At 37.2% G+C, this 26,688-nt stretch overlaps 1 protein-coding gene across 6 annotated transcripts in view; it reads right to left on the bottom strand.

Annotated features, from left to right (window-relative positions):
* Positions 1-26,688, bottom strand: part of KHDRBS2 (KH RNA binding domain containing, signal transduction associated 2) — a 393,065-nt gene that overhangs the window by 228,945 nt on the left and 137,432 nt on the right. For all 6 annotated transcript variants that reach the window (XR_008732950.1, XR_008732951.1, XR_008732953.1 and 3 more), the window contains exon 3: positions 25,401-25,517. Coding sequence is in view for 1 of the 6 variants with exons in the window: in XM_055714848.1 (XP_055570823.1) it covers positions 25,401-25,517 (117 nt within the window). In the remaining 5 variants the exon portion in view is untranslated. The remainder of the gene's footprint in view (positions 1-25,400; positions 25,518-26,688) is intronic.

Genomic DNA, 26,688 nt, shown 5'->3' with positions numbered 1-26,688 from the left:
TCCCCATACCATTGTAGAACCTGAGTAGTACCAGGTATGGCCTGGCTAAGGGACCTTTTTTTTCCAGAGGTTATGAGAAGAAAAGGTTATCAGTGACAGCTTATTTGAAAGGTAAAAAAAATTCCTAGAAATGCTGAATGCAGCCAAACCTGTGCACTGAAAATTAATGAAATAGAGTAATCCTAAAGAAGTTGGTAACAATTAGCCTGTAACGATTAGTAATAGTAACAATTAGTAACAATTAGTCATACGTTCAATTACAGCTTCTTCTTGGGTATTACCTTCTGAACCCATAGGGAGCTGAGTTTTGCTCAGGGCCTGGCAAAGACACCAGCACAGCCCACAGAGCCCACCAGTTTCAGCTGGAGGTCTGGCAACAAATGCTCTGCCTGCTCTGAGGAGGCTGGAGGGGCTGCCTGCAGCTGCAGGGGGTGGACAACTGCTCACTCAAACCACCCTGTGTTACCTTTACTCCTGCATTAAGCCAGAGTCCTCTGGGGAGAAAAACTGGAAGGGGTGGTTAGGAAAGTAAGCTTCAGCATGACTACAGTATTATCCACCACAGCACTGATCCTCCATGGACTTTAAAAACATTCCACAGACCGCTTCTGCCCTTCATCCTTCATTCTTCTCATCCAAATGCAATCAAATTGTGCCTTGGGGTCACAGAAGGGAAGTGCCACTGAGAGGAAGTCCCATGGACTTTGCACAGCTGCTGTGTCCCGCACTACTGGATATCTCAAAATCCTCCCTACGAAATGGATGTGAAAGGAAGCGGCCCCAGTCCAGCTCCTCTCCTCTCCTCTCTTTTTTTAATTTTTACCCTAGATCCCAGAGAATATGTGTACCATGGAAAAAAATTCTTTGGACCAAGGAACTCCAAGATGATGACAAGGTAAGCTGGCAACACTTCATGGGACAACATGGTGAAGTACAGACTTGGCCGGTGTAGGTCACACAATGCCACACTGGCAAAACTGGACTGTGTACAGACACAAACAGGAGAAGTCCCCATGTTAACAGCGTGCTGGGTGGGCTTATGGACTCAGGGTTCTGCCACTTGAGACCTCAGTTCATGATGCTATTTTCCAAAGGATAAATGCCATTAATTTTTCATTGCGAAATTTTTCTTCCTCTTGAGAAGTATATGGATCCATACTTGAAAGTTTTTGAAATTAATATTCCTCTTTCTATTAAAGGCAAAATCCAGTTACCTTCTAAGCATTTAGGAAAGTCTGATATGTTAACTGCTGAGAAGGTCATAGCAATTTAAATACTTAAAGGATAAAAAGCTGTGCTTAAATGGCTAACCTTTTGTAAGTGGTTTCTTGAATTGCCCAAAAGTTATCTGATCGTTAGAAGTGCAAGGAAAAAGGAAAAAAGCAGCCAAGCTGCTAAAGCAATAATTAATGAAATTCCACAAGCAGCAATTGTCAACACAAATATCACGTTCTTGGGTTCACTGAGAGCAGGCTGGACAAAGGAAAAAACTCTTTTAGACATCACAGGGCTCAACATCTTTCAGTTTTCTAGGAGCATTCCAAAGAAAAGGAAAATATTACTAGTCTATAACAAAATAGTAAATAGTAAAATAAAATAAATAAATAAAATTGGACCTTATTGCTCATGTTTAAGCTGCATATACAAATACGTTAACATGGCAGCAATGGCACAGATTTGTTTTGAAGGTCTGTAATTCATGGGCATTAAATAGAGCTGTGTAAATAATCTGCAATGAGTATTTAATTTACTGGATTTTGACCTTTGCTTTTTCCCCCCAAAGCATCTAGCAGCAGACTTTTTGATGTCAATACATCCACACGAGGTTAGCCAGTGAGCTGAATATCCCTAGTGTTTATTGACCACAGTGTTATTTCACTTCCCTGAGTGGATGAGCATTTTATATCCACATGGGAATAGCAAAAGTGGACTATCGAGTATTTCTGGATGTGATTCTAAAGTTTTCTAGCAAAACTTGATTTTTCAAATACTAAAGAAGCTAATAGAAAAGGGATGAATACAGAAGACTGTGCCTGCCCCCCCTAGTTAACTGCTTAAATAAATATCCAGCCTTGTACCCCGGTTCTCTAAACCCACATGCGCTCAGAGAGACATTAAAACTCTGAGTTCCCCTTGACACTGCTGGAGTGGCATCAGCTTTCTGGAAATAAAATGAACGTGGCCCATGGTCATTAATTCTTCTCAGTTTAAGTTATGTTCCGACTAGTTATTTTTAAAAGGCACACCCTTCTTTTTAGATCATGCAAGTATTCTTATCGTACTCATTTTTAGGCTCATGAACACCTATTTCTGATGCCCCACAGTTTCTTTTTGTTCTTAATGAATCTAAAATTCATTTGAAGACCTAATGCAAAATGTTAAAGAAAATGCAAAGGAAATGACAGAATAGGTGCAGCATTGGAATGGACAGGTCAATGAGCCTGTTGAGTGATCTTTGGAATGGAAGGAGATAATGGGACTAAGTCCACCTGGCAGATACGCATTAGAAGAAAACTGATGAGCAGAGGGAAAAAAAAGAATGGATCTTCTGACCTAAGCATGTCTGTGGTTTGAAAGGAGCTTTCTCTGAAGTTATCCCTTTATTACAACACATTTCAAACTGCCAAGAAAAGGAGGGTCAGGAAAGCATGCCTGAGTCTTTCCTACAGCCTTACACCATGGCTGTGAAGATGTGGCACGTCAAACTGCTTCCAATAGAAATACTGGATGTCATGGCATGAAACTTTTTCTCGGACAGAAATACATCTCAGTATATATCAAAAGTCATCAAAAATCTCTTTCCCAACCTCCTGTTTAGAGGGAATGGTAAAAATCAGTAACGGCGATTACTCAGATGCATACTGATTTACTGGAAAAATGTAATGATTTTAACCGTATCACCCGAACTGGAAATAGTGTAATATCTGATGCATGCCTGAGCAGAAGAATTGTTCAAAACTAAAGCAAGCAGAAAAGTGTTTAATTCACAAGAATGGTTTATCAGCTATGCTCCCAAGCAAGTGTCATGAAGATTTGCCTGACTACAGCACTGCTGGCTATTCTTTGATAGTTCTTGCCTGTTACTGCATTTAGGCAAAAATAAATGAATTACACATTTTATAACAACTTAGAAGTTTCTAGAATGAGTGTGTGCAGCCAGGAACCAGTGCGTACTTTCTGTTTATTGAGAAACTGAAACTCAAATATGGACTAGCTCATCAGCAGGACAGACAACACTTTTGATATTTATTTGTATATTCTGGTTTTGTGAAACAGTGCCTCGTACCTACTGAATAACATGACTTCAAGCCATCACCTGCCACTTCGTCTTTCCAGGATTTCCAGAATCTCCCAGTGTGACTTTACGGCACTGCAGACTGGTCGGGAGGCTGCAGGCAACTGTTGGACTGGCTGCCCCTTCCCCACCAAGCAAGCTAGTGCCGCTCTGTACCGCTTTTCTGAAGCACCAAATTCTTGGAGGAATATATGGTTTCCCATATGGAATAATATCATAGAATCGTATCATAGAATGGGTTGGGTTGGAAGGGACCTTAAAGATTGTCAGGCAAATGTATATGTATCAGCTTCCTCAATGAAAGTACAAACTCTGTGAACTACCAGGAGACATACATCTCTTCTTGCGCTTGCTTTGGAAGACAGCCCCTCGGGCCAGGGAGAGGAGAAACAGCAGAAGAGTGACACAGCGGCTGCTGCCAATCCCCAGTGACCGCTGCATCTCCTTTAATTGACAACATGCTTATTGATGCCAGGTTTTACTAATGTGAATACTGTGTGCATGTGGAAAAACACTGAGCTGTGCTTCCTAATGCCGGCAGCGTTAACCACAGCACCCTCTTTATGTGGCTTACTCTGGAAATCAAGACCAACAGCTTGTGAGAACTTGGCACCATGCCTGTTCTTCAAAGCCCCAGGCTGCCAAAGCCCAGTGATTACAGAAGAGAAAAGGGCTTTCAAGCAAGGACAACAAGAAAGGACGCAGCAAGTAAGACAACTGCTGTGTATGCTGTAGCAACGCTGGTGGCCTGAAATTAATACTACTGAATAGTTGGCAAAATGTTTAGGAGATTCAGAAGTTCAGTCTAGCAGCAAAATTGGGGACTGAAAGCACTGAGAAACTGCAGTACCAAATATTAAAGCAACTCTGTTTAAACATCCACATGTGATCAAACTGGCACTCATAGTAGATATCAGAGGTACAAAAAGGATTTAGAAATTCCACATTATGTTCCAGCTAAGCTGCTTCTGAGTCAGAACATTATATGGAACAAAGGTATGGCCAGGAAAGAATAACCAGGCAAAAAGTAAAATCTAGCAAGAAATTCAGGAGAATTAAAAAAATTAGGAGTAGTCACGGGAGTAACATTAACCCCCTGAATTTTGAAAAAATACTTGGACCACGACCATAACCATGTGCCAAAAGCTGTATTGCACCCATGAAAGATAATTATCCAGGCAGTATGAGGCACGTAACACAGAGCGTGCCAGGTCACACCAGTGGATATGTGAAGTTTCACAAACATAAAGGGTGGAAGGCAGCATTGTGCTAAGGTCCAAGTTCACAGCACAGGGCAGGTGAGATACCCTAGGGCACTTTAAATGGCACCAGATGCCCATGTTTAAGCAAATCAATACTCAACACTGTCCAGAGGCAATTCAGTTAGCCTTAAGTAAGACATCTGGATTTAGTTAGATTAAGAGATCATTGCACCTCAGTGATGGTGCTCATTAAATCTCCATGGATTCCAACTATGCATTTCATTTTCATGTAGCCACCTACATTTATGCATCTGAATCAGGAGCTGTATTCACCACAGCATGGATTTAGATGAGATGGCCAAAGTTTTGTTCAGTCAGTGGCAGCGCAGAAGATTGACTGGTGAAAGTAGAGCAGTAACTTGATATAAAAACCATTGCCAAGGCTTGCATAGCCCTGGCAGGTATAGGGATGTTTATATTCCCCTAAATTATACACTATTCAGTCTCTAGTAGACTATTCCTTTTCCCAGATGAAATCCACATGCCTACCTTCATTATATAAAAGGACTTTCTTTTTAAAAAAAAAAAATATCTATGTTCTCTGCTGTACCCTGTCAGATGTAACATTGCATCTATATTAAGTAACTTGATTCTTTTTACTGTGGCTAAACAAGTTGGTCATGATAATTCTTTCAGAAGTCTGTCTTTCACAAATGATATTAAGATGATGATTATTTTCCATTTTCAGAAACACTTTTGGTTTTAGAGTCTACAAATTCAAAAGACAATTATATGCTGTTCTGCAGAATATTTTATAACATATTGCAATCTGCATATGTTGTAGAAAAACTGTCACTTTTATTTCAGCTTTCTCTTTTTATTAGGTTGCACAGTATACTTGCTGGTGTCTTTTTTACAAAACCTGCTTGATAAGTTTCTTACCTGTGTCAAAACTAAATTGAAATGCAGTATTTAGACTGTTCACCTCAACCAATAGTCTGCCAGAAACATGTTTATGATATGCCTAAAAAGAACACCCCAACCACAAGTTATGGTCATATTCACAAGACTTGCAAAAGAAAAATAAAGACCAATGAAGTAATTAGGAATGAAGAGACAATAAGAACATATTTTATTGTGTATGACAGTAAAAGTTAAAAAAATTTGTAATAAGATAGTAAGTATAATTATGCAAGAGACTTATTATGTTCTTTTACACATAAATATAAACAATAACAGCAAACTAGCCTATTTTTAGATGAAAATTCAGAAAACTATAAACATCGATCTAGTATTTAGAATCTATTGTTCTTGCTCATCATAACTCTGATCTTAATGGCAGATTAAGGTAAGAGGTTGTTTTGCTTGTTTTTTTTTTAACAAAAAAACTCTTTCTCAAACTCAATAAAGAAGTTTTCTTCAATGATGACAATATAGCCTATCAAAAATCCATCCTACCCAAACCTCTTAATGGGATTTCAGTATGCATATGAATACATTAAGAACTATGTAACAGGAAAGGGAGTGGGAAAATATCCTGCAAATCATTATAATCTAATTATATAAGAATTGTATGCAAAACTGAAAACTAAATTACGGATTTCTTTTCAGACACAAAATTTGAGACAACAGAGATTTCCCACATCGGTACCTATTTGAGCAGTAACAGTAGAATACAACGTGATGCTTGAGATTTTCTTCTATTCAACCCCACCCAAAGTCACTGAGGAAGCTACCTTACCATATCTAGACTTTATTGAAATATGGGCTCAAATTCAGACTCATGCTCCAGCATATAACTGTGAAGTCTTGGAACTTAAGAAGGTGAAAACTTTTTTCTCTTACTGTCCTTTAAGGACAGACTTAAATATTCAAGCTGAATGTTGCAAGCCCAGATATCTTTATGCCTGCTCAAATTAAGTACGCATTTATATCATAGAATCACAGAATGGTTTTGGTCTGAAGGGATCTTCAAAGACCATCTAGTCCCACCCCTCTGCCTTGTGCAGGGACATCTTTCAATAGACCAGTTGCTCAGAGCCCCATCCAATCTCACCTTGAACACTTCCAGGGATGGGGAAACCACAACTTCTCTGGACAACCTGTTCCAGTGCTAACCATCCTCATCATAAAAAATATCTTCCTTATGTCCAACCTAAATCTATTCTCTTTCAGTTTAAAGTTGTTGTGCCTTGAGCTTTCACTACATGTAAAAAGTATTTCTCCATCTTTCTTGCAATCAACCTTTATATATTGAAAGATCATAAAAAGGTCTCCGTGGAGCCTTTTTCTTCTCTAGGCTGAACAACCCCATCTCTCTCAGCCTTTCTTCACAGGAAAGGTGCTCTCCCTTCCTGAACATTTTCATGGCTCTCCTCTAGACCTGCTCTAACAGGTCCATGTCTTTCCCATACTGGGGACTCCAGAGGTGGATGCAGCACTTCAGGTAGGGTCTCACCAGTGCAGAGTAGTGTGGCAGAATCACCTCCCTCAATCTGCTGGCCATGCTTCCTTCGATGCAGCCTAGAATATGATTGTCTTTCTGGGCTGCAAATGCACATTGGCAGCTCACGTTTAATTTCTCATCCAACTATTTCACTGTATTCTGCAGTGATACCATGTAACCATTGCCAGGCCAAAGAAGCACCTTGAGCTCGTTCTTATGAAAATTTGATGCTATGTACATCAAAGTAGTATTCACACCACCCAATTTCAGACGTATCTTTGCTAGCTCAGTCAGAAGAATGAGGTCCCCTGGGCTATAGCCAGTGGACACTCATAGCCTCTCCTGGAGTATGGCACAATGCAGGAGTTTGTTCACTTGTGGTGACATGAATAGCAATGCATGAAACAAGGTAGAGTTTCCCTTACTTTTATGGCTGAGCTTTCTCAAACTCCAGAGATATGTGTGTCCTCTGACTCTTGCAGAATTTAGTGACTGCAGGTCAGGCCCACACTGGGAGTGAGTGGGTTTATTCTTTTCTATACAGAAAGAATAAACATCTAAAGGGTTAGAAATTGTCCATATTTAATAACATGACCTCCCTGAACTGAGAATAGAGTAATAAATAGGACAGAAATAAACCCCTACATTAAAAAAAAAAACAAACCAACAACAAAACCCCAAAACCTAAAACCAACAAACACATGTAAATAACTACAATCAGCTCAAAGATCCAACTAATGACTACAGCAATCCAGATACCAAAGGGAACTAAAAAAATGTAGAAAAGAATAAACAATACAAAAGTATCACTTTTATGTGTAGTCTTAGCATTTTTGTTTTTATCCCCTGAGATGTCAAAAGCTGACACGTTAATTTCTAACATTTCAAATGTCTCAGATACACTGCTATCAGTCAGAAGCACATGCATCTTCTTTAATGACAATCAGTTGTGGCCTATTCAACATATAATGAATGACTTTTCTATATTTAAAATTAAAATGAGAGTATACATCATGAATCATTCACAGAAATAAAGGAACAAACTATTACAAATATATCATGATGTGTGGAAGAAGTCCCAGTTTTTCATGCCCCGTAATATCTGAGTCTTAAAGCAATGACACTTCTTTGAAGTCTATAAACCCTTTTCTTTAACTTACAGAAAATTAAAGAAATAAATCAAACTGAAGATATAGAAAATTGTTAGACTGGTATCACCTGTCAGAGCTTTGTTGCAACTCTTATCTAAACATATTCTTTCTTAGATTTTCCTTCTGGTACCAGGAATCTCTTCTAATATTTGCCTGCAATACTCCTGCCATACTTTCAGTCCTATACATACAATCTATTCCAAAGACACAAAAGATTTTTTTTTTCCTAATGACATTTCTTGATACAATGAAACAAGAAATCTTTGCACAAATAACTTAGTCAAATTTAATTAGGCATGCTGAATGGAAATGCGTAACATATGCTTCTATGCTAGCTAATGTGTTATGAAGGGTCATTTGATCTTGTATTTCATGGTATAAGTTTATAACTTATGTGTAACAGAAAGGAATTCTCTCCTCAATCATATTAGCTTTTCCAGTCATCCAGGACTATTATTTGCCCCTATTTCTCCCCTCATAATTTTCTAAAATACTGAATACTACTTCCAGAGCCAGGAAATAATACCAGATGAGTTAATATTTCAGTGTAGTATGACAACTCCTCGGTTTCAGTGCTGTAATACATTCTACAAATAGTATAAAACAAAATGTGAAAATCTGTCCTTATTGCTATATAAAATGAACAAATTTTATAGTTGAGACATGGAGAAGACCAGTTTGGAAACAAAATTCCATACAACAAATAACAGGGTCTATGATCTATCATAAGCACTTTCTCACTGAAGCCCACATTAAAAAAGTAATTAAGTTTATATAGATTGTTTTATTGCTGCATTCTTAAGCTACATGCATAAAATCCTTTGATCTGTTCATGATTCTAGACTATCCCCTTCATGAATACATTACCAAGGTACATTTGAAATATATTTCTGTGTATGTATTAGGCCAAAAATCCATACAAGCCTGAGAATTAATTACATCTTATTCACTACACTTGAAGTACTGGACATGAGCTTCCAGTCATGTGTGAGCAGTTTAAATAGATTTTGGGATCTTATTTATAAACCATTCTAGCAATCTTAATACTGATATACTTCAATGCAATGAATGTAAACATTTTCATTTAATTGTGAATTTGCATTAAAATTATTGTATCTGAATAGGTATCTATAGATAATAATACATATCGTATATCTGGTAGACTAAGCAGGAAAGTAATAAATGGTAAATCCTGAAAATAAAAAAAAAGGTAGCAGTCACCCTATGTGAACCTCATTCAAACCCCTCAAAATTTATGTTCATTTTCTACATTATTTTATATTTGATGCAGAATATACAATGGTTTTGTTTCCCCTAAATACTTTAAAATAAGAAGCCAGCAATATTATTACAAGTGTTATCATAAAGTCAAAAGCACCAACAGCAACTGCATATGAATGGTATTTGGGACACCGCAGGTTCCTCACTATATACGTGATGCACAGTTAGGTAATTCTACCCTAAAAACCTGAAGTGGATTCTCAAGAGGAAAGTGGTGACATATGCTTTCCCCTCTTATTTCTAGAACTTGGAACAGAATTGGCTTCCTCACAGTAAAACAGTAATTTTGAATAGTCTCACTTCCTCAGCAACTGGGATCAGGAACAGCCAGTAGGCATCTCAGGTACTTCTAGCTCCCCAAAAGTCAGGTGTAGAGTCTAAGCTACTTCTTTCAAGTCAGTGAAGACAGTAAGATTCATTCCACGTGTCTAGGAGATGTAGGTGTCCAAAGAGAGAACAGACTGTCTTACAAGGGTGGCTGACATTTGCTATACAAAGGGCCTGCAGAGTAACTTGCATTAAGGAGCTAAAGAAAGTATCTCTCTCCCCATGTACATGCGGTGATGTCCAGAAGAAAAGAGTTCACAAGTGAGAATTTGTCCATCTTTTTGCATGGTAGTGCTGGGCAGTAGCCACAGGACAAGCAGACAACTCAACATTAGTATAGTGGAAAATTCCTGGTAAGAAATTTCTCCCCCCAAAATATCTGGTGGTATAATAAGCATTATCCATCTACATTATTAATCAAAGACTGTACATAATCTAGCTAGCAGTGTGAGAGACCACTTTATTCCCTGTGATAGCTGCTTGCATCAGGGGAAGAGAATGCAAATCCACAGATTCATTACTTTGCTTATGTAATAAGAAAAAAGAAAGATAAGATGGCAGAAAACAGAGAAAACTAGAAGTAGCTATTTGCAATACAGGAACTGCAAAAGACGCAGACTCATATGAACCTCATTACAAATTATCTGGGTTCTGGATCATCAAGGGAATGAAAATAAGATTTTTATTCAGAGGTTCAATATTAGATCATTTTTTACCATGGATTTTTTAGCATTGTGATTGAGTCTCCTACTTAAAACTAGTTTAAAAAGAAAGCTTCCTATATTTCATTGTGTGATGATTGCAAGCAGTTCATTTCTGTGGAGTGTGTTTTAGCAATTGCAGCTAAATCTTTGAAAGAACAAACTAAAATACTAATTCTGTTTGCAACAGTGGATACCAACAGTTTGGCCTTGAAACAGTAAAACAATTAATAATTTATTGTCAAACTATTCAGGAGTACACATTTGCTACACCAATCCAAAGAAATGTGAAACATTATTTTTGGACTTACATATGTATCTTTGGATCAAGTCTCTTAACAGCCAGAGACTCAGTATAATACCAGTGTTAGACTAGAGTTGAGAGAGTTATATGCATGGCTAATTATGTTTTTAATTAAGGAAGTAAGGCTTTCTGGCCATTCCCTATATCTCTCTACCCTATAAACAGACCCTGGAGAAGGATTAACAACATAATACAAAGGAAACATCCTTTTTCTTTCCCTCTCATGCCAGATAAAAAGCATTTGGTAACAGACTTCTGTAATATAACAGGAGGTGAAGTGGGACCTGTAGCTGGACAGAAAAACCGAGCAATTTTATTTTTTTGGTTTTACCACTTCAAAAAATGACAAGTGAATTCTTCAAAGTTTATAGATATCCCTAAATCATTCATCTGTTGGAGCGCCTAAGAGCAAACCCACAACATGCAGCCACTGACTTTCACAGCAAGGGTTTCCAAGCCCAGGAAGGGAGAACTTGCCTGTGAGGCCCAACTTCAGCAAAGCGTATGCACATCCATAAGCTAAAAATATCCCAACCATGTCCCTATGTCTTCTAAACACAGTGTATGCGACCAGGGTCTAGTGTTAAGTGTTAAGACATGGGTTTAAAGAAACTTCTCAGATACCATGAAAGGTGAAAGATGACAGGAGACCAGGGTAAGGCTCTGTGTGTGTATTTTAACCGCCAACCACTACCCTTCCCACCTCCCCCCTGAATTCTGTAAAAGCAAAAATTCATAATTTTCAGTATCATAACTGGAGTTGATCTGATTTAAACCACTGTGATATTCAATGTTATAAATAGGTAAAATATCATACCAGTATGAAAAAGAGGAAAGAATCTGAAAGCCTTGAGCACAGCCATAGGTTTCCTTAGCAGTGCGATATATTCTGCGGGGGTAACAGCTCACACATCTGAACCCAAAAAACTTCGAATTTAGTGCAATAACATGCAGTGTTTGCAAACAGATTTGTAATTACCAATGAATTAATTCTCTGTAGACACTTCTAAAGTAGATGAGCAAGAACTGTTCTCTTTTATTGTGGGGAAACTAAGAATCTAGGAAAGAAAGCCAGAGACACACAGTGATGGGAACTCAATGCCAAATTGATATTCCTCCTGACTCCAAATGCTGGCTCTAAATTGGATTGCATTCATGTTTATCTCTAATAAAAATAACAGAAATAAGAAAAATAAGGAAAAAATCAATAATAATTTTTGCAATGTTATTATCATACCTCTTGTTTTTATTGCATATTCAAAATAATGCCTGTCCAGAGCTGCACACATGCCTTACTTTAGCTGTTAGGTAAAACAGGAATGTATCTCATGCTCAAGTGTTCTTGGAAAGGAGCTGTTGCCAGAGAATATGTAAAACTAATATTTCTCGTTTTCAGGGATGATGAAAGGAAGGCAGTTTGTTTGTTTTTTGACATATAAGCTCAAGTTAAATCCATACAGATTTCCTTAAAGCTACTATTGAGAAGCCACAGATTATTGCAGATTGCATAACAAGTGTATGAAGATGAAGTTACAGCTCTAAAGTTACATTGATGTTTGGTAGATAAATGAAAAAGGAATGCTACATTACAGCAGTAATCAATCAGAAAAATAATCCAGAGACTAATCAATGTCTCTGCATAAGAGAACATTAATCCCTGATGGAGATATTACAAACAAAATAATATCAAGCTCAGCTATCTGAATTCCACTCACTATCTTCTCCTACTGTTTATTGTGGAATCGAATTTCAGAGGACTCCAAAGAGCTGTTGCTCCAAGTCTGATTTTTTTCATTATCCTATTTAATTGTGTGCACTGTAATTTAATTTACTGTAATGCTGCCTCTATTGTGGCAATGCAAAATTCCTTGTAACAGTAACCCATTAAAGTATATTAAAAGTATTTATCACGATTCTCAAGAGTACAGATAACATCATGCATGTAAAACTGGGATTTAACGTAATTGCTGCAAATAATTCAAACCAGCTCTTTTTGCATTTATCTATATGTAAAACAGCAAGAACAATAATCATAAAACAAAACTCAGCAAGATCAAACCTTGTCTTTATGAAGCCGTGCATCAATAAATAAAATACTTTGGAATATAAATCACTGTTCTGAAAAAGTATAGATGGGAAAAAAACAGAAGCGTAAAAAGATCTTACAGTCACCCAAATTGCTGTAAGCCAATGAGTTAGTTTACTTACAATTACCTTGTTGTTTTTTGGGGGTTTGGTTTGTTTGGGGGTTTTTTGTTGTTTTTTTTGGGGGGGGGGTTGTTTAGTTTGTTTGTTTTGGGTTTTTTTGTGGTTTGTTTTTTTTTTTTAATTTTCCTCGCTTTCACACGTGAATGTGCTGCTCTACCTCTTCCCAAGCTTTTTTTTTAAGAAAACTTACTGCCTGCTCCCAGGACACTGACATTAGTGTCAGGGCTCACACTGACTGTGCCATTCAGGTTTGCTAATGCCATGTGTGGGAGAAGAGGATCTCCCAGTTGGCTGCATAGTCTCACAACCAAACCGTTTTGGCAAGGGGAAACCTTGCTACCCCGCAGACAGGGGCAGCAACTGAACGGCACCAGCAAGCACCAAATGATTCTCTGGATGATGAAATCTGAATGACCTGAAATCAAGAGTTTGGTGCAGATCTGGATGTCAAAATCAGACTTTTGGGTGCCAAATTGGCATGTTATAGACAGAGGGAGATTGCAGCTGAGTTACTCAGCAGCTTGTTTCTAATACCTAATACATGTGTGCACAACCTTGTTTACTTTGCTGGGGTATATAGAAAACATTATGATATTCCACAAACAAAAAAATTTAAACTGTTTTCAGGTCAGAAATTTATTAAAGTTTACAAGTTTGTAAAACAGAAGGCATGTCATCTTTCACTACTTCAAATGATACATATTTTTCTTCACTAAGGGCCATCTTTAGTCTTCCACATTCTTCTCTTTTGCCACCTTTGAAGTTCCATGGTCCATCACTTTTAACTCAGAAGAGAAAGCATAAACCTGAAGCACTATCTCAATGTTTTGTCCTTTGGAAGTACTCTAATTAATCAGAAAGAGAAGAATCTATTCCAGGTTTAAGTCTTACAAATGGCCTGTCAGAGCTAAGAAAAATGTAAGTCTGTTTTAACACTGGATGTGAGGGAGACAGTGAAGACTTAATATCACCGCTATGTTGCATCAGTAATAAAACAGGGATTTTTCAGCATCTGTTTGAGGTCTGATACAGTTCTTCTGTGAGGACAATGTACTTTTCTTAACTATCAGCCACAGAGTATGAAACTCAACACAGTTAAATTGCCCCCGTGGTTATTCTGTTTTGAAAATGCCATCACTAATTACACAGAAGTATATCACTCCATGAATCAAGTTAGCAGGAAATACTTAAAGTGATACATCTGGCTAAATCTCTACCATTCTAACATCTGACTCTTCAGGCTGGGACATTAGTCTAAAAATTAATAGAAAAATATTTGGAGATTGCATTTGAATATCATTTACTCACTCAGCAAAATACTAAGTGTGATTTATTTTTCTCACTGGTCATTAGCAAAACTGCTATTGGCTTCAGCAGAACAAGAATTGCACTTCTGGGATACTGAGTATTAAGAGGAGATCTTATAGATTTTCTTAGGAGTCAATGGAAATCATTCCAACTATTTTCAAATGTTATTCAAATTAAAAACATTTTAAGTACTTAAATAAGTGTCCCACATTACTGATTGTTTTAACCTACCTTTGCACATAACCAACGCATGAACTTTATTTTTGCATCAGTAAACAACAGAGGTCAAGGGTAGAAAGATATGGTAATCTTGATTTTTCTGCCATCTTTCCGATTAAAAATAAAAACTTGTGAATCAATTTTCCATATGTATGTAGAAACAGAAGTCTATGTCATATAATACTACGTAATTTCATTAAAAAAAAAGCATATCAACAAGGTCAGAAGCTTTAGTTCAGTCTCTAATAAGCACACAAGCTTGCAGGAATTGTTTGGTATTTACAGCTTTTCTCAAGGAATCACAGGTGAACAAGTTACAGAATCAATAAGGCAGACTGTTTCCAATATTTACAGCCCAAAATTTATAGTCCAAAATTTGTCTCTGAGACACATAAAGCCCATAAAGTTGTTTTTTTTTTTATTTGTTCAATTTTGCATTTTCCTCTCCTGGGGAATATTTACTGAGCAAAAAGCCAGCATAGGAACTTTCACCAAGGTCCTTTTGTTACTGTTGCCTCAGGGGGGGACTGGCCGAGAGATGGGCAGGAGATAAATATGGTGATTCTGTGACCCAGCAATTCCTGATAGCTAATTCTTGACTCTGTTGGTGGCCAGATCATGCACCAATGAAAACAAGCTCCAATACTGAGGGACAACATCTAACCGTGTCCCTTTTCAGGAGGGGACACTGTGTACAGGTAAGTATCTAATTATATGAAAGTAAGATGCAGCAAATTGGGCTCTAACTATAATATTGCAATGTTGTTTTCATAAGTAATATGTAAAAGCCTGCTGACCCAAATTTGAAGTCTCCATTCACAAATAACATTTTTTATAAAATTGCAACTAAAAAAATTCAGCTGCCTTGAGTGTAGAACAGGTTGCTTATTCAGAGTCATAAATGACTTCTCTAATGGCACAAGAAAGTCTTGTTCATATATTCCTATAATGACCAAGCAGAAGATCCAGAGAAGAATTGAAACCCAACTAGAGAAGTCAACAGATGGCCCCACCGCCCACCAGACTTCAGACCTATACCCTGAAATCCAGATCAGAGCTGACAGGCAGCATAAATAACAAGCCACATCTCTAGACAAGATATCTTTCTAGAATTCCGGAGACTCAAACAAGGCAGAACTCACTGTGGCAGAGACACGGAGCCACAGTGCCTTGTACACAGGCAGGAAACGGTAATTTGGGGGGTTTGAGGACCTAGAACGATACTAGTTATCTTTCTTTGATATAAAGTGTGGTTTGGTATTGATGTTTTTTCTTTACCTGCTGCGTGAAACTCAGAATTGCAAAAAAAGGTGACATATACACATTTAGGACACAGAATAATCTGGAGGTGTATTCAGGTATGTCTTGTGAGGGCAGTAAATTTTACACCAAAGTGAAAGGAACTCCATTGCATAATTTGGTGATAATCTGAGAGTAGTGCTACTTCAGCTATACTTTTAATATGGAGGTGGTGTCATCTACCAGGAATTTCCTACAAATCTGTAGAAACATTTAGGAAATGGGTTACAAAGCAAACTTGAAAGTTTGGAAGCAATTATGCATCTTTTGCGGATAGAAAAGTTGAATATTAAATAGCGTGGAAATTTCAAATTGTGTATAAAAGACAGACATCCCTAGTCACTGTGTAGAAGACATCAGAAGGAAATGGCTAATCTAGAATAATTTACAGTCAACCATTAATTACAGCTATATATCACACACTGTATCACACACACCCACACCTCTCTCTCTCACTCTCTAAATATAAATTCAGATAAAAAGCTTTTAAAAAGCTTTCCTCAAGCCTGACTCCTCTAAGAAAGGTCAGAGTGGTTCAGCCATCCAGCCAAAGCAAAGACCTGTTCTTAACCCAAGAGGAACTGGGGAAAAGACTATTTTCTTTGCAGCAAGATGGACTATGTACTTAAATGGGTTCTAAAACTCAGAGAGGGATGTCAGAAAAAGCATCTTAAATCTTCAGCATAAGTATGACAAACCATCTTCAGAAGGAAAAAATCCATACCACAAGGAAACAAATAATCTTGACAGAAATGGAAACAAATAGACTTTCCCAGAATTTTATAGTACAAACTGAAACAGCCAGCGGTTCCTGTGTTGCAGATCATTTGAAGCTGCATAAATCGAAGGACAACATGCAGTTGGTCTTTCTAGCCAGGTTCCAAATCCAAAGTCACTGGTCAATGATACTAAGGAGATGCCTGTTAACACAGATGAGCTTTCTGATAGATAAGGGACCATCTATCAGAAGGCACCTCATTGATTACGCAGGCAGACAGGACCATTTGAACATAAAGAAGGGAAGAATCTATCCCAGTAGGGCCAGTTAACTGTGCCTTGGCTCAACGGCCTCATATATTTGACTTTGTTCCTACATCAGCCAGTAAGCTAGACAGAGATGTAACAAACGGAAGCTGAAAAAAACTACCAAATAAAAGATCGTCCCATCTGCCAGGAATGTGGCACTAACAAATGATCTGGGGAAAGACAATATTAACACAGAGTGCAGAGAGGTGAGCAGAAAGTAACCCATAATATGCAGGAATGTGATAAAAAATTGAGGTTTATGACTCCCCAGCTAGAAAGATCCTCACTGAATAAACATATTCTCTTTGTCCCAGAGGGGAGTTACATGACTGAAAGCCCTCAGCTTACTGTGATATTAAAATATACAAATTTAGTTAAAAGGATGCGGCTGGGAAGCAGAGAAGATGACTTGCTTTTTTCCTAGCTGTTGCACTCTGGTAACATGGGAGTCTTCTGGAAGGAAAGAGAAGGAACAGCCTTCTGGGAACAAGCTGGTTTGCACAGCTCTGAGGAGCTGGTGAAACATAAGAGGGGTCAGACAGTACTCGTGGACATGACGAGACACCCAAGACAAGCAATGAAAAGATAAGCATTCAAACATTTTTCATGGAAGTCTCATCCATGTGAGTTTGCATGAATTTATTCTATAGGTATCTGTGTTTTGATGGAGAAATAGTTGCAAGAAAAAGAAAGGAAAAGGACAAAGAAAGGAAAAGTATGTGCTGAAAAGGTGGCACATTAAAACTTCCCAGTGACTGGTAAGCCCTGGAGACTGTTGGTGCTGGTGAACTTGCAAGAACATAGAGTCTGAAAACACCAAAAGGCTGCTGAGCATCAGCACACACTGGTATCAGCAATGGATTCCATAACTCGGCCCCCATCCAAGACAACTCCTATATGTAGATGAAGACTGTGGGATTACATATGCATCTGATGAAATGAAAGACCCTCTGACAGATTTTCTGAATGCCTACCACTGACCTGCAGTATTACCCTCTATACTCTGAGTATATACTTGGAATTGGCTTCCTGCATGCTCTAACCACATAATAATGAGTGTGCAATTCAGTTGTGAGGCTGAATAAGTGAATGTGCTGTGAGAATAGTTACCTGCTATCAATCAAAACAGCTTAAAGACTAAAAGCTATTCTAAGAAATACTGGTTGTGATCTGTATCTACCCAAAACTCCCTCCTCTATGAAGGCAAAAATGAGTTTACAACACATTAAAAGTGAAACATAAGAGGTATTTTCCAAAGAACCCAGGGTGGCTGAGCAATTGAAGGTTGCTAGAAGATAAATAACACTGGAGGAAACAGTGGTAAAGATGGTCTCTTCTTTTCATCTGTGCCAGCCAACAGATTTGATTTCTCTGTATAAAGAGAAAATATGTTCTTTGGCTTTTTTTCCCCATGCAAAACCTGGCTTCAGAGTGTGAAGGCCTTTGGCACCTTTTGACATGCTCACTTAAAGGAAAAACTGAGAGAATGTAGATTACAGTTAACATGTTTTTTGCAAATGATCATTAAAAATACAAAATATGGGGTGATCTGCTTTTTGTTTGTTTCCTTTTGTTTACACTTTATGTTGTTGCTGGTTGTTATAGCCCTTACAGCCTCACAGCAGTCAGTATCGGGCAGCTGGGGAGATTTAGAAATGGAAAAAAAAAAGTGTTGCAGCAGAAGCAGTGTGCTGTTGTAACTTCTGCTCTTATCTTGAAGGCATGCTGAGGGCCTAATCCTGGTTTTCATCATAAACCTGTTTGTAGGGTAAAATGGCTGTAAACTGTAAGGTACCCTGGCTGTAGAGATAAAAATACAAAGTCTAGGTCAATAATACTTTTACACACAGCAGAGGAAAACCTAACAGAAAAAGAATAAATGGGTGAGCACCAATTAGTGATTTAAAACCAGCTATTGATGCTTCTGGATGTGAGCCAGTTTTCTAAACCCAATGCCACACATTGCTCTATCTTTGCCTTAGAGATTTTACAGCTAATGATAAAAGAGTACTTTACTGAAACAGAAACATCTTACTTAAGAAACAAACATTTCAGGGATTTTGTATAAAGTCCAGATCAAAACTCCCAGCAGGCTGGAAGTAAACTTACAGGTTTTGTTTTAAAGAACTAAAATGGACTTTTATAGAAATTCCTAAATTTGTATCTCCAACTATAAGAGCTGAAACCTCATGATGACACACTGGGCTTAACTACCATAGCCATAATCTAGAGCAAGTAACGTCACCTGCATGAGCACAGTGGCAGCAGTGTAAAACCTGGTGCAACAGACCACTGGATGATTTTCATTTTTATATATATATACTTTCTAGTGTCTTTTGTAATGTCTTCTTGTTCAGCATTCTGCCACTTTCATATGAAAGGAAATATTACATATGTAACCATGCTGCATACGTTTAAACAATTATAACAGGCAGTGACACTCAAAGGCTTTTGAAACTCAGGACACTAAAGAGGACACTTCTCATGTTTCAGTAAAGCAATTAAGACTGAGAAATAATATAATGCAATACATGGATCATCACCTCCTATAAACTAAACTTGCAACTTTTTTCTTCCCTTTTGGGCTACCTAAGCATTATTTATACAATCTTGAAACAATCAATGAACTCAAGAGAATGCTATCAGAGAACCAACTCTCCGCTATTAAGACACTACACTTACGGTAGACACGATCTAATGAAAAAATGTATTGTGCTTCAAACCAAAATGTTATTGGGCACCATTCACATTATATATCTATGGAATTAAACCTTTAAGATATTTACGCATGTATTTAATGGTTGCAGGACTGAAGCCAGGGCAGTTAGCATTTGCAGAGAACAAAACAGTGTGCATAGCAACTATCTCATATTTTCAAAATTTTTATAAGGTACCCGTGTAATATGGCTGTTAAAAAACCCCACACTATAAAGCAAATACATTAATCATCGAATCTAGGTAGATTCTCTGTGTTTTGACTTCACACCTTTTTACTTGCCAACAAGTTCTTAATACCTATGTTTTTAAAAAGAAAAGGTAATGCAAGATATCCTATTTAAGGGGACAAACCATTGTCCCAGTGGAGCTTCTTTGGAAAGTACTTAACACAGAGACAAATGAAAGGCAGAGAGCTCTACTGCAATTAACTCTTCTGTGATTAAACCTTCTTTCTTTAATAACTACCTTAAACAACAACGGAAACTTGAAAAGAAAAGCAGTTAAAAGTTCACTCAGTAGCTGACAAACAATGAGTCACAAATAGTTTACATGATTTTTCAAACCTGCAGTGCAAGTCTGTTCTCTAATTTCCCATGCTTTATAGGAAAGAAACAGGTATCTTTAATAACAGCATCCTCCAAATAGCCAGGACAAAAGACATAAGTATGTGGAAGTTTAAACAATGAAAGAAATGGGTAATAAACAGAAAGTGTGCAAAACAGGAACTGGTGTTGACAGGATTTCACTAGGTAAAAAGACTTCAAATTGAGGTGGCAATTATACATGAGTATTCAGGAGATTTAAGCACTGCTTACATTTTCTTCATGTGTGGTTGACAGCCTGTGTGCTACTGCAGCAACTGACGTTTTAGCTTTTATGGAATACACAGCCTTGTTTTCAGGCTACGAAATTTCCAAATACTGCTTTATGTAAGTAAAAAGTGGTTCAAAAAGATGTTTGGAGTGCCTGTGACTTTGGCAAAGACAATGTGAGCTTCCTCAGTTTAAATAATCTCTCTTGCAAGAAGCGCCTTGCAGTTGATGAACAGTGAGTTTTCAGAGAAAAAATAATCAGGTTAAAAATCCATTTGTCATTTTTTAACAAAATGGAAAATAATCAAAAATCTTCCTTTGGGTAACACTCGAAATACTATTAAAGCAAAATCAAAACATTTTATTTTTCTTTGGTTATTCAGCTCTTTCAAACATACTCACTTAGGTTAAATTTTAAATAAAAGAGTTCTTTTTTTACAAAACAAGAAGCACAAATATTTTACCCTGAAAATTTTTCAACTACACCACCTGCATATTTTCAAGCTTTCTCTCACAACCTTTCTTCGTTTCAGAATTTTGGAGCCTCCACATGCCTCTCTTCTACATAACTTTGTGTTCACTGGGAAATTCCCAACATATCTTTCTTTGAACGTTCCCACCATAAAGTTACACATGCAATGGGAAAGAAAAAAGATAAAATTCTGTACAAGATTTTTTCTTTTCCAAAAGATTTATGCCTGCCATTTATTTTTTCAAGCCAATTCTCTTCCCTTTCTCAACATATTTTTCCTTTTCCTATGCCTTGTTCACCATTTCAGTTATTAATCTCAGATCACGGCCTTCATTTGCTCTCTTTTACAGCATTATCTTCACCTTCTAATTACTGCTATCATGCTACAGATAGTCATTTCAGGCAAGCCTCACCATATACATTCTCATCTACTCTGCTATCTCTGATTAATCTCTGAAAAAAAAATTTAACAAAAAGAGATGATGTCATGTTGCAGATAGGTACCACGGTTGGACTATGATTAATGCTGTGGATCTGTTCTCCCTCTTGTTCCTAAGGGTGAGGTCCCACCTCATACCAGTGTCCCTTAGATGAGTATTTTCTCTCCAGTCAGTAGAGGGTTCTCTAGGGAAACATGGAAGGGAAGGAGTGTGGTTTTGACTCTTCCCACATACTCTCCTCAAGCTCCAGCAATCTGCAGTCAGGCCATGCAGCCCTTAAAGGCAGTTCTAATGACACCAGTTTGTTTGGTTTTGTTTTTTTTTTTATCTCTGGCCCTAAATGTTCTTGGGTTTCCTACAAAAATTTTCCTTTCACTCCCATCTACATGAAATCATTGCCATTTTGCTTTCTGTTCTGAAGTTCCACAAAACACAAAGACCAAGTTACATGTATTGTCTAGTGCATGTTTATTGCACGCTGCTGTACATTTATTCTGAATAAAAAAAAATACTACTAATATAAATAATCTAAAACCAGGGACTGGTGAAATGGTGCAAGCCCCAAGACTCTGCTCTCTCCTATGAAACTATCGTAGGTAACTAGCTCAAGAAATAGAAGTGTTTAAAAAAATTGCTACATATCTTTCTGCTTCTTTTAAGGAAAATCTATGCTCTTACTGCTATATTTTATGTAAAAAAAGTTATTCCAGCTCACTGCATACTTTTTTTTTTTTTAAAATGGCCTACTGAAAAGCATTCATTGCATGGTTGAAAAGGAGAAAATCTGCATCTATGTATGAAAGCAATCAATTCATTCCACTTGTAATGAGATTTCTCCTGTCACTTCAATTTGATTGTTTACCTGTACAATCACCTCCAGGGCTCTTGGAAAAAGGAGATAAAGAAATGGAAAAGAATCAAAAGCCAAGCAATTCAACATGACTATGTTTAATCTCATCACTACCTGTTCTGAATAATGTATTTGCATATTTATAATACTATATTACTACAGGAATTGCAGCCTTTAGTAGCAGCATGTAAGCTAGCAAGATCATGAGAGCTCAACCTGTCTCAAGAACTCACTGGCAACTGGCTGTGCTCTTATGGTAGGCACAGTTCTCAGTGGTCACAGCTATGCTCAACATGTTGAGCAATACCTTCTCTATGATTTGAAAATAAATGGGAGTTATTCAGCTAACAAATATTTCAAATTTTAGTATAACAGTTTTGCATGCCAAATCAAAAGGAAGAAGTATCTAAAAGCCAGCGTCATCTTCTGTCGCTTCTAGTGGCCTGTCCATGTTTCTTGACGGTGCTTTTTTATTCCTGTCAGAACTTTGTAGGATCTGCCTCCTTTCACAGAAAACTAAATTTCTGCTGAGCCACTGGCATTAGCTTAAGCACAGAGATTTAAGTACTCACAGTAGCCATGCTGCTCTGGAAGAATCATAAGTTTTCCTTATAACCCAAATAACATTCTGTAAAGCTGCTGCAGTCACATTTGGGCATCTCTTCGACAATTTCTAACACAACTTTCTGTGGCACATATATACACTCTGTGGTATTTAGTGCACAATTGGAGTTGTTCACAATATTAATTTTAAGTAAGTTGCTTTGCCTTTTCAAATTAATCTATTCTGTTCCCACACTGTAGGCACAGCAGATATTCAAAAGTCACTCTTCATGAGTGTCCCCTGAGGCCCTGGAAAGGAACAGCCCAAATTCTATAGTCACTGAAATTTACCCACAGATTTCTTTTTTAAAGATAAGGGAATTCTGAAAGGCAGATACACCTCCCTTGACAGAGTCTGCTTCCCAGAACTGAAACCTGCCCCTCCATACGCCCAAAATTACAGAGTAAGGCCAGAGTTGTTCATTGTAGAGCCAAGCATTTGCTGACTGTCATTTTGGCAATGAAAAAAACCCAAATCAGTGGATCAGTTCTTTTCAAACCCTAAGTACCTAAGGATTTAGGGCATAAATGTATTTAGTATTTTCCAGAAGTTGTTTCTGCTGCTCCAGCGCAGCTCAGCATACAGCTGCACTGGACTGGAGGGAAAAGCACATGTCTGCAGTCTGCCTAGGGACTACTGTGGTTCACGGCATAATGTAGACAGCTTTAGGGAAATTCTAGTTTAGAGAGAGAAATTACTTTATTTTTTTTCTTGAAAATTCCTCCAGAAGGAAGACTCATCCACCAATATACATAAACTGATTTCTTGTATGGTACAAAATAACCACAACAAGCCTCCAGACTCTGGCAATTTGTATTTAAATCTGAAAAAAACCTGCATAAATTAGACTAGTGGGCTTCTTTTATGGCACAAAAACTGTTTTAACCATAGCAAGCTGTACTTTTCTTAGCAATATAGCAATCTATGCTATTAGTTAAGCTCACAGTCAAATCCATTTTCTTTAAGTTTACCAGTATCTCAACCTAGAATTCCTTCTCTGAAGTGCTAATTGTAAGTATTACCCATCCAATAATCATTCTCAGCCTCTTTTGCTTGGAACTGGTAATAGTGATTGATGTACATGGATCAGATAATTCCTATATCTCACTGCAATTGCACAGGGATTTTTTTCTTTAATGTCAGTAATGTCTAAATTGGATTAAGGTAACAGTCCCTTATGAGGCCTTCTCTAGAGAAGTTACTTGCATCAGTGCTATATTTAATGCTATTTTACTCTGGAACTTGATATTTTTACACCATTCTAATATGAATGAATTTCCATGAAGATCATAAATAACTTCAGATTACATGTAAAGGCTAAATATTCTATCAAGAGGGGAAAAAATATCCTGAATTTTGTTTTTGCTGACATACTCACCAGTGAATGCAATAACTGGCATGCTGGCACTGTTATGATGAAATTAAAATGATACAATGACAAACCAACCTCAAAATCAGTGGACTTAGCCTATCTATTTACCTGTGCTTAAACATCTGTAGTTGGTAACAAGCCCTTCACACTCCCTTGTCTGGGCAATTGCTGCTCTTGGCAGTAATAATCTGAGTGGGTGGCTGTGAATGGAGCTGGCAGACGCAGTACTGATGCAAATTACTGCTACTTAGCAGCACATGGATTCATTCATCCAGGGAGTCATTTTTTATCATCCCAGAAGTAAGCCAAAAGTCATAAAATATTTTACTTCTCAATACCTAGAAATAAAATCTGTAGCGTATTCAACATTTATTATCATAAAACATAATGGTAAATAGATAATTGAAGTGTCAGTATGCCCAATGTCATAAAGAAATCTCTGAAAAAGTGAGATACATTCCATGTGCCTAATTTGTCTGTTTTGTAGCGTTTTTTCAATTTTGCAACTGAAGACCTCATATTGCATGTCTGACTACTGATACACATTACCAAGACCAAATAATGCCAACCATAAAATCCTGATTAGTCTTTCCTTTATTCTGGAATATTATTGCTTTCATTATTTTACCTACTGGGATGAATGACAGAGGTGACAGAAAGGAAAGCAGAATAATGCAGTATAAAAAATTCAGTGAATTTAACAGTCATTATTTCCGTGTTGACCATAATACTGCTGTTCTACAGTCTGTAAAGATGCCACAAGGCAATCAGCACTTGCTCTTTAGGACAGATATATACGAAGCTGCCTTACCTTACAAACAATTACTTCCGGTGCATTGACAAGGCAGTGATTTCAAACATTTTTTTTTTTATATATATAGTACATTTTACACACATTTAAGCAAAATGTCCACTTCGTTATCTTTCTTTAGAACTATGCCCTGAATAAATAATCAATCTTTTTAAAAAGTCCCATCTCTAGAGGAACAATTAGCAAAAAAAAACCTATTTATGTACACCAATATTACAGCAGTAATCTATAGAAGCTATACTTTCTCAGAAAAAACAGACTTCTCCCAGAACAAATCAACTTTAAGCTGGTTTCTCTTTTAAGTGACCTATTTAAATACCAGTGGTAACATAGTAACTGTGGAGGTCTAGAAATATATGGGAAGCTGGGTTTGCGTATCAAGAGAAAAACTGTATTTAAGCAATTGATGTTGCTTGAAAAAACAAACTAGCCTTGGAGTCAGTCTATTAGGAATCTATTAATTGAGTCATTAATAAGTAGACAGGCAATCTCAGTGTAACAGCTAAAGCACAAATGTTTCAACACTAATTGCAACCATAATCCAGACACAGTACCTTAGCTTTATCCCTCATGGATCCTTTCCCCAGGATGGACATTTTTGCACCTGTTTCTTCTTGTAACCTCTTCAAGGAGTTTCCTCTTGGTCCAAGCAATTTGCCAACAAAATTGAACTAGAAAGCAAATAAAAGAAACATTTTAGATGAAGAGGTTCTTTTTTTTTTTTTTCCCAAAACTTGAATAAATCTTTATAAACAAGCTGCTTAAAAAAGAAAAGTCTACTTTGCATTAAAAAAATACTCCTACTTAGTTCTGAGACGAATTCATTGGGATACAAGTCTGGAGAATGTACGTATCCTCTCACCCAGCACAAAGGGCCATAAAAGCATTCACAGTTTATTTGAACCCAGGAGGCCTCTCTCTAGGACAAAAATGGCCAGTGCCTCCTTAGGTTTAGCTAACTGCTAAACAAGATCTTTGCTTATCAGACACAGAATGCATATGTTCTTTCCTGAGTTAGACAGCTTTATTGGCAAAGTAATATATTCTGCTGAGTTAGATCTTTGGATGGGTTTTTAGAAATTGATGTTTTACACATTGATTCTAAAATAAGTGCTCTTTTTTGTTTATCGACTTCAAATATCTGTTTTTCCAGCAGCACAACAAATCACAAACAATAGATCACTGTAGATATTCAAGGCTATTTTCTGGGAGGTTTCTGAAGAACGCCGGGCTTTGTCTGATATGCTATTAATATTCTTAAAACACTGCATAGTCAGGTGACACATACTTTCTTCTGTATGAAAAGGACAGATGTCTACATGAAAATCATTCAGAGGACAGAACAATAAACAAATGAGATGTTAATGTTATGTTGACACAAACTAATAAAAAGGGGGGAGTCTATTAACTAACAATAATTTGTTTATTCTGTAATGAATAGTCTCTTCAATTTATTATTTTTTATGCCTTCCAAAATCTTTTTAAAAGTCTATTGCATGCCATCTTTCAAATATGACTGGGAACCATCAGCACTTGCTTAGGATGTTCCTGAACTTTGTTCAAGTCTGAACAGACAGTGCTCTGGCCTGGCTTTTAACAAAGAATAAACTTAGTTGAGGAAAAAGGTGTATAATTGTATCAGCACTTCCTTGTCTTTATTTCAGAGATTATTCATAGAATCATAGGGTCACAGAATTGTTTAGGTTGAAAAAGATTTGTAAGATCATTGAGTGCAACCATTAAACTAACACTGCTGAGTCCACCACTAAACCATACCCCATAAGAACATGACAATAAGAAACAGCAATCAAGAATATGGTACTATCAAAAATACACCTGGAT

Source organism: Falco cherrug, chromosome 6 (genome assembly GCF_023634085.1).
Source record: "Falco cherrug isolate bFalChe1 chromosome 6, bFalChe1.pri, whole genome shotgun sequence".
NCBI classification, from domain to species: domain Eukaryota; kingdom Metazoa; phylum Chordata; class Aves; order Falconiformes; family Falconidae; genus Falco; species Falco cherrug.
This window is presented reverse-complemented; position numbering and strand designations above follow the sequence as displayed.